The 8,733-nt window shown below is 37.5% G+C and overlaps 2 protein-coding genes across 2 annotated transcripts; both read right to left on the bottom strand.

The window, feature by feature from the left end:
* Positions 1-942: 942 nt before the first annotated feature.
* LOC116033177 lies at positions 943-2,256 on the bottom strand. Its single transcript, XM_031275937.1, has one exon. It carries the CDS (start codon positions 2,254-2,256, stop codon positions 943-945), a length of 1,314 nt encoding a protein of 437 aa, XP_031131797.1.
* Positions 2,257-3,144: 888 nt separating this feature from the next.
* LOC116033176 lies at positions 3,145-4,458 on the bottom strand. The gene has a single exon (XM_031275936.1). The coding sequence runs from the start codon at positions 4,456-4,458 to the stop codon at positions 3,145-3,147; it is 1,314 nt and encodes a 437-aa protein (XP_031131796.1).
* Positions 4,459-8,733: the final 4,275 nt, after the last annotated feature.

Raw genomic sequence — 8,733 nt, 5'->3', positions numbered from 1 at the left:
AGGTTTTAGTTCTACCTTTGGTGCATGTTCCTCTCCTAGCGGGTCAAGAGCAGCAAAAATTCTTTCTCCTGCCTCACCTTGATCAAAAATCCCTTGCTCGCATGTGTCCATCTCCTTTTGGGTGCAGATTCCAAATTTCTCAAGAAGTTCTTCAACAATCGAATACTCTTTGTCAATCTTCAAGACTTCACTAGGGTTTACCTCACAAATTTCCACCATATTGCATTCATCAATGTAAGTTGGTTGGTGTTTGGCCATTTTGAATATATCAAATTCAATCTTGTGATCGGCCACTTCCATAACAAGCTTCCCCCTTTTTACATCAATAATCGCCCCAGCTGTGGCTAGAAATGGTCTACCAAGGATTATGGGTACCTTGGCATCTTCCTCAATGTCAAGAATCACAAAATCTCCCGGGATGTAGTATTGATCGATCATTACTGGGATGTCTTCTAATACTCCCACTGGGCGCTTTATTGAGCGATCCGCCATTTGAAGTGTCATGGTAGTGGGTTTCGGCTCTCCAATGTTAAGCCTCTTGCAAAGGGAGTAAGGCATGAGGCTCACACTAGCTCCGAGATCACATAGAGCACGACCCACAACAAATCCTCCAACGATACATGGAATAGCAAAACTTCCAGGATCCTTCAACTTCGGTGGTAGATTCTTTTGTATTGCAGCGCATGCCAATGCTCCCTCACTAAGATCTATCACTGCACTCTTCTCCAGCTTCTTTTTATTACTCAAAATATCCTTCAAGAATTTCTTGTATGATGGTATTTGAGTAACAGCATCCACAAAAGGCATGGATATCTCCAACTTGTCAATCATCATTTTGAATTTGTTCTCCCTCTCGGTTTCTTTGGATTTCCACAACCTTTGTGGAAATGGCAATAAATTGCAAGGAATCACCGAATCATCAATTTGTTTGCCCTTGTTCTTTTAACCTTGGCTAGGATCCTCCTTTGTCTGCACTTGTCCTTCGGGATCTCCTTTTTGTGGTAGAAGTTCTTTTTCTTTCCCTTCATTTTCAAGAGCAATGTTATCATCTGGAAAGGGTGGATCAGTCAAAGACTTCCCGCTTCTAGTTACAACAGCATTGACTTGATTCCTAGGATTTTCAGTGCTTGCTGGAAGTTTACCATTAAATGAAGGTTGGGTAGAAGCTTGGGCACCTCCTCCTTGTTGTTGAGCTCGAAGACCTTCAACTTCGGTTTGCAATTTACTCATTTGTGTCATAATCATGTTCATGAAGGTTTTCATATCCGGATCTTGAGATGATTGTGAAAACCCTTGCTGATTTTGAGTATTTGCTTGGCTCGTACCATGTCCTTGATTTCCTCTCCATTGCTGGTTGCCTTGATATCCACCTCTAAAGCCTTGGTTGCCTTGAAAACCAGGAGGTGGATTTCTCCCTTGAAAACCTTGATTGCTCCAAGAAGGATTGACTTGATTCCTCCATTGCGCTTGGCCTTGAGGTTTTTGGTATCCAATCATGTCAACTTGCTCTACAGTTGAATAAGAGTTGTGGCTGCCAGGTTCAAAAAGTTGACAACTTTGAGAAGCATGAGCACCGCCACAAATAGCGCAACTGAGCACCATAGCCATAGTTGAAGATGGTGGTGGGCTTGGAGTTGTTGGTTGTACCATCGAGTAGGCTTGTGGTGTGGGTGGCATCTGGGATGAGGAAATGACTGACTGAGCATTCACCTTCTTATTCAACACCATTTCTTTCAACATGTGTTGGATCGAATCCAGTTGGGCTTGCATGGCAACCTTCTCATCCACTTCAAACATACCTACTGCTTTCTCTTTCCTTAGTTGCTCGACTCTTTCATTGTACCAATACGCAGTGTTGGCTGTGATTCTTTCTATCAGCTGCTCTCCATGATCGGGCGTCATATCAAGAAACACTCCCCCCATAGAAGAAGTATCCAACACTGTCTTGTAGTTGTCCAGCAATCCTTCATAAAAAGATGAAATGAAATCCCCAGGAGATAGGAGATTCCTAGGACACTGCCTCCTGAGATCCTTGAACCTCTTCCATGCCTCGTACAGATTTTCACTTCCGAATTGCTGGAAATTCTGGATTTGCTTCTTCAATTTTGCAGCCTTGGAGGGTGGATAGTATTCTTGCATGAAAGATTTGTACAGTTGGTCCCATGTGTTGAAATGATTTGGCCCGAAGGAATTGAGCCAACTCAGAGCTTGATCCCTCAACGAAAATGGGAACAATCGCAGCTTGATTGCATCCATAGACACCCCATTCCATAGACATCCCGGCTCCTTGTAGTTGCGGTGGAAATTGAAAACCTAATCCTCCTCCTAAATAAGGATTTAGATTCGGATTTTCCATGGAGGTAGAGATTGGTATTCGTACCGGTGCCACTGGATCTTGAGAGGTATTGGGTTGAGCCTCCGTGTGTGCTCCTTGACTCGGGCTTGCTCGGGAACTACTTCCTCCGGGAGACATTTGGCCTGGGTTGCTAGATTCACCGGTCTCCATGTTTATCTCCACTGGTTCAAACTCTTTCAACTGATTGGATGAGCCTTTCTTCAACTTCCTTAACTCTCTAGAGAGTTCTTGGTTTAAAGGACAAAGGTTTTGACCACCTTGTGATCTAGTTTGCATAAATCAAGAGGTATCCAAGTTCAAACAAACTTAAGAAAACACTTAAACAATAAAAATAAAACTTGATCTCCTTCAAAATTCATTCATTTTAATGCTAAGATTAGATAATTAATTATACAATACAACCAGATATGCCAATCCCCGGCAACGGCGCCAAAAAGTTGATGTGTAAAGTGGTGTAGTGAATTTGTGGGTTAATTATATCGTTTTCAAGGGATTGGGTTTTATGGCATGTACTTGTATAGCAATTAAATTCTTAGGCATTAAGATGAATAAATTTAACAAGAATCCAAGCAATCATATATGAGTTGATATGTAACAAGCTATAACAGGTTCATCAAGAATTAAAAGCAATATTACAATTGGTATAAACTCTGATAATTAAAGATAGGACTCGAATTAAGGAGAATTATCTTATAGATGCAATAACAAGATTTGGGGAAAACNCTTTGTGGAAATGGCAATAAATTGCAAGGAATCACCGAATCATCAATTTGTTTGCCCTTGTTCTTTTAACCTTGGCTAGGATCCTCCTTTGTCTGCACTTGTCCTTCGGGATCTCCTTTTTGTGGTAGAAGTTCTTTTTCTTTCCCTTCATTTTCAAGAGCAATGTTATCATCTGGAAAGGGTGGATCAGTCAAAGACTTCCCGCTTCTAGTTACAACAGCATTGACTTGATTCCTAGGATTTTCAGTGCTTGCTGGAAGTTTACCATTAAATGAAGGTTGGGTAGAAGCTTGGGCACCTCCTCCTTGTTGTTGAGCTCGAAGACCTTCAACTTCGGTTTGCAATTTACTCATTTGTGTCATAATCATGTTCATGAAGGTTTTCATATCCGGATCTTGAGATGATTGTGAAAACCCTTGCTGATTTTGAGTATTTGCTTGGCTCGTACCATGTCCTTGATTTCCTCTCCATTGCTGGTTGCCTTGATATCCACCTCTAAAGCCTTGGTTGCCTTGAAAACCAGGAGGTGGATTTCTCCCTTGAAAACCTTGATTGCTCCAAGAAGGATTGACTTGATTCCTCCATTGCGCTTGGCCTTGAGGTTTTTGGTATCCAATCATGTCAACTTGCTCTACAGTTGAATAAGAGTTGTGGCTGCCAGGTTCAAAAAGTTGACAACTTTGAGAAGCATGAGCACCGCCACAAATAGCGCAACTGAGCACCATAGCCATAGTTGAAGATGGTGGTGGGCTTGGAGTTGTTGGTTGTACCATCGAGTAGGCTTGTGGTGTGGGTGGCATCTGGGATGAGGAAATGACTGACTGAGCATTCACCTTCTTATTCAACACCATTTCTTTCAACATGTGTTGGATCGAATCCAGTTGGGCTTGCATGGCAACCTTCTCATCCACTTCAAACATACCTACTGCTTTCTCTTTCCTTAGTTGCTCGACTCTTTCATTGTACCAATACGCAGTGTTGGCTGTGATTCTTTCTATCAGCTGCTCTCCATGATCGGGCGTCATATCAAGAAACACTCCCCCCATAGAAGAAGTATCCAACACTGTCTTGTAGTTGTCCAGCAATCCTTCATAAAAAGATGAAATGAAATCCCCAGGAGATAGGAGATTCCTAGGACACTGCCTCCTGAGATCCTTGAACCTCTTCCATGCCTCGTACAGATTTTCACTTCCGAATTGCTGGAAATTCTGGATTTGCTTCTTCAATTTTGCAGCCTTGGAGGGTGGATAGTATTCTTGCATGAAAGATTTGTACAGTTGGTCCCATGTGTTGAAATGATTTGGCCCGAAGGAATTGAGCCAACTCAGAGCTTGATCCCTCAACGAAAATGGGAACAATCGCAGCTTGATTGCATCCATAGACACCCCATTCCATAGACATCCCGGCTCCTTGTAGTTGCGGTGGAAATTGAAAACCTAATCCTCCTCCTAAATAAGGATTTAGATTCGGATTTTCCATGGAGGTAGAGATTGGTATTCGTACCGGTGCCACTGGATCTTGAGAGGTATTGGGTTGAGCCTCCGTGTGTGCTCCTTGACTCGGGCTTGCTCGGGAACTACTTCCTCCGGGAGACATTTGGCCTGGGTTGCTAGATTCACCGGTCTCCATGTTTATCTCCACTGGTTCAAACTCTTTCAACTGATTGGATGAGCCTTTCTTCAACTTCCTTAACTCTCTAGAGAGTTCTTGGTTTAAAGGACAAAGGTTTTGACCACCTTGTGATCTAGTTTGCATAAATCAAGAGGTATCCAAGTTCAAACAAACTTAAGAAAACACTTAAACAATAAAAATAAAACTTGATCTCCTTCAAAATTCATTCATTTTAATGCTAAGATTAGATAATTAATTATACAATACAACCAGATATGCCAATCCCCGGCAACGGCGCCAAAAAGTTGATGTGTAAAGTGGTGTAGTGAATTTGTGGGTTAATTATATCGTTTTCAAGGGATTGGGTTTTATGGCATGTACTTGTATAGCAATTAAATTCTTAGGCATTAAGATGAATAAATTTAACAAGAATCCAAGCAATCATATATGAGTTGATATGTAACAAGCTATAACAGGTTCATCAAGAATTAAAAGCAATATTACAATTGGTATAAACTCTGATAATTAAAGATAGGACTCGAATTAAGGAGAATTATCTTATAGATGCAATAACAAGATTTGGGGAAAATAATTAATTTAAGAGTTCAATGAATTGCACAAAAGAATCTTTAATCTAAATTTCATTTTCATGAACTAAAGATAAAGATTAGAACAAGGATTTGCTCCACTTTCGTGACATATCAATTCCTAGTTCTTAGAGGACATAAGCAATTTAAAACCACAATGTTCTTTACTTTCGTAAATTAAATTGGGTGCATGCAAAGAGTAGCTTGATTTCAACATATAACTTCCATTATAAAGTGAAATCATCCAAAGGCAAGTTAACAAATGTTACGTACCATTTACTAACAAGATTTCAATTAAATCTATGCATACTTCAATAAACTCTTGAATTAAAGCCTTCCCCTTTATGAAATATTCATGAACTTAGCATCAATAAAGATAATCCTACCCTAATTCAAGTCCTTAATGCAACTACTCACAATTCATAATGGAATACAACAAACTAACAATATTTAAATTCATAAGCATGGTAAATAAATTGTAAAGAGATAAAGGGAACAAGAAAACTTATGGATTGAAGACCAAACTCTTGGAGTTTCCTCCTACACTCTTGCTTGAAGAAAAACACAACACTAAAACTAAGATATGAAAGCTAGAATGAGAGGAGATAGAAGGAATTGGTGAGGAATGGTGTGTTGAAGTTTGAGAGTTACAAGGCTTTATATAGGCATCAAAAGGGAGCAAAGATGGACAATTACATATGCAATGACCTCACATTCCATCTGAATTTGGAAATGGGGAATTACATATGCCATGACCTCACATATCATAATGAGAAAGAAGATGGAAAATTTCGCAAGCAATGACATCACTACACGCAGTTTCATCTTCCGGGCTGTTTTTCTCCATTCTCCGTTCAGAATTATGAATTTTGTATTTCTGGTAAAGTTGTAGCCCTTGAAGTCTTCTTTCCAACGGTGCAAAGATCACTCAATTTGGATATTCCTATGCTGAGATATGGTAAAAATACCGAACAGTGGACAACTTGTGCGGAAATTTCAGATTTTAGACACTTGTTCCACTTTTGCTTTGGTTTATCCATATGATCAATCACCATTCAAAATATCACTCTTTGATTCCATTATTGCCTGATCTTTAATGATGAAAATGGACCAAATCTTCTTTGCTTTTGTCCTCCACTTTAATTCATCATCATCCATCTTCTCATTTTTGTTCTTGTCCCTTCATGATCCTCCTTGTCTTCATGATTTCCCTGATATCTCCTACTAGCAATTAAACACATTAGGATGGCTTATTAAAGATGAAAATTACAAATTAAACTTAGGATTTCTCTAAATCATCCCATTAAATGCAATACGGCCTAATTTTCTTTACTTTATTCCAAATAAGATGATAGTTGCAAACATTAATCAAAGTAAAGAAAATCAAGGCTATAATGATCACAATTTATACAATCTAGTGGACAAATAAGGTTAAATATGGGGATTAAATATGATCAAATATGCACTTATCAGGTGTCACCACCACCACTGCCACACCAGAAATGCCTTCAACGATGAGCAGTCGACGAAACTCTTCAGGAGCAACACATTCTACTTTACTTCTATAAACCTTTAACAAACGTCATTGAGCGTGAGCCTAAAGTCTTCGAAAAGTTATGCATACCTTCATATTAAAGTCATGAATGTTTGCTGCAAGGTTTGCCACGGTTAAATGAGAGAAGGGGAGAAAGCTTATGAAATTACATTTTTACCTTTAATTTTAACTCTCAACTAACAGACAAGTTAACAGAGGACTAAATTGGACAAAACTTACATAGTTAAGGACTTAATTTGATAAGAATGATAGTCGAGGACTAAATTGGTAATTACGGCATAGTCGAGGGACCATTTTGGTTATTAACTCTTGAATATATCCTTACAAATTTTTAATGATGTAAATTCTTATCATTTATAATTTTCTTACAAAACATGTTATAATATATCATAAAATTCTTCTTAGCATATAGTTCTTCACCCACATCAACATTTTTATTTTTATCCATAGAATTGTGAGACTTATATGCTAATTACTTATACAGTATTAATAAGCATTAACAAAAAAAAATTATTTCATAAGAGATTCATAACAATATTGAATACTAAAATTTCGAAACCTCAATTCCGAAAAGAGATAGTTCCCTCGGTTATGAAATTGGCATTCATGATAATGAACAAAACCAAAAATCCGAATAGAAGTCATAAGCAACTTCCTTTGGCCAAACAGTTTGGTAGGTGTAGCTTAACAATTCGTTTTTGGGCAATTTTTTTTGTATGGATTCACATCCTGTTCAGTATTAATAAGCATCATTATGTTTGCTGTGATTAATTGTTCCATAAGAATGTTTAGAAGTTAGGGATAAAAGTTTCATAGAAAAAAATTAAAAATTAAAATATACAAGTAATAATGAAGTAAAACTAATATTATTTCAATTTTTTAGAGGAAGATTGTAAAATTTAGGAGAGAGAAAAAATTGATAGAGCTTAGGTATGAAGAAAATATAGGGTAATGAAGAAAAAATAATTTATTGAATTTAGGTATAAGGTTTATAAAGTTTAAATAGGGAGAAAAAGAATAGAGTTTAAATATAGAGAGAAAACCTTCAGAGTTAGAAAGAAATTTTTGAAATCTTGGGGTTGAGAGTTGGATTTCAACTATTTATATTTGAGAAGGAAAAGTCTACAAAAGTCCTAAAATTAAAAAGTCTACACAAATTCATAACTTTTTGAATACCACATGACTTTTAAAGACTCTTTAAAAGTCTTAATCCAATATCACCCGACTTTTAAAGACTCTTTAAAAATCTTGAGTGAATACCGCATGACTTTTAAAGACTCTATAAAAGTTTGAATTGAATACCTCCAAACTTTTAAAGTTCATCAAAGTTTTTAAAAGTTTATGAAAGTCATGATTGAATACACCCCCCTAAGATTACGGAGGTCGTAGCGGTTAGAGAAGCCCTCAAGTGGTTTAAAACATTGGGGTTCCAGTCAGCACTTGTGGAGTCTTATGCTCAACTTGTTATCAATGGTCTTGCTGTGAACTCTTGTATTACCTCATTTGATCTCATTCTCCAAGATACTAGGAACCTAGCTAGTGACCTCTTAGACATTAGCTTTTTGTTTGCTAAACGATCTGCGAATAGGGCTGCTCATGAGTTAGCTAGGGAGGTCTTATTCATAGCCGATCGTAGAGAATAGAGGATGTGCCTCCTCCTTCCCTTCTTTCTGATCTTGTTCCTGTTTGTTACTAATGAATGTTTTATTTCCAAAAAAAAATATATTTCAAATGAAACTCATATTGATATTTTTATTTTAATGTATTAAATTAACATACGATTACATTAAGTTACTATGCCATGTTCATCTTTCAATATATATACTAAACGTTAATTTCCAAAGTACTATAGGTCTATTTTTACAATAATACGTACAAGTTCATTTTAAATTACTATAGGT

The sequence above is a fragment of the Ipomoea triloba genome, chromosome 10 (assembly GCF_003576645.1).
Source record: "Ipomoea triloba cultivar NCNSP0323 chromosome 10, ASM357664v1".
NCBI lineage: Eukaryota > Viridiplantae > Streptophyta > Magnoliopsida > Solanales > Convolvulaceae > Ipomoea > Ipomoea triloba.
This window is presented reverse-complemented; position numbering and strand designations above follow the sequence as displayed.

Coding starts and splice junctions, on each gene's coding strand:
- LOC116033177 (XM_031275937.1), bottom strand. CDS start 2,256: ATGGATGCAATCAAGCTGCGATTGTTCCCATTTTCGTTGAGGGATCAA.
- LOC116033176 (XM_031275936.1), bottom strand. CDS start 4,458: ATGGATGCAATCAAGCTGCGATTGTTCCCATTTTCGTTGAGGGATCAA.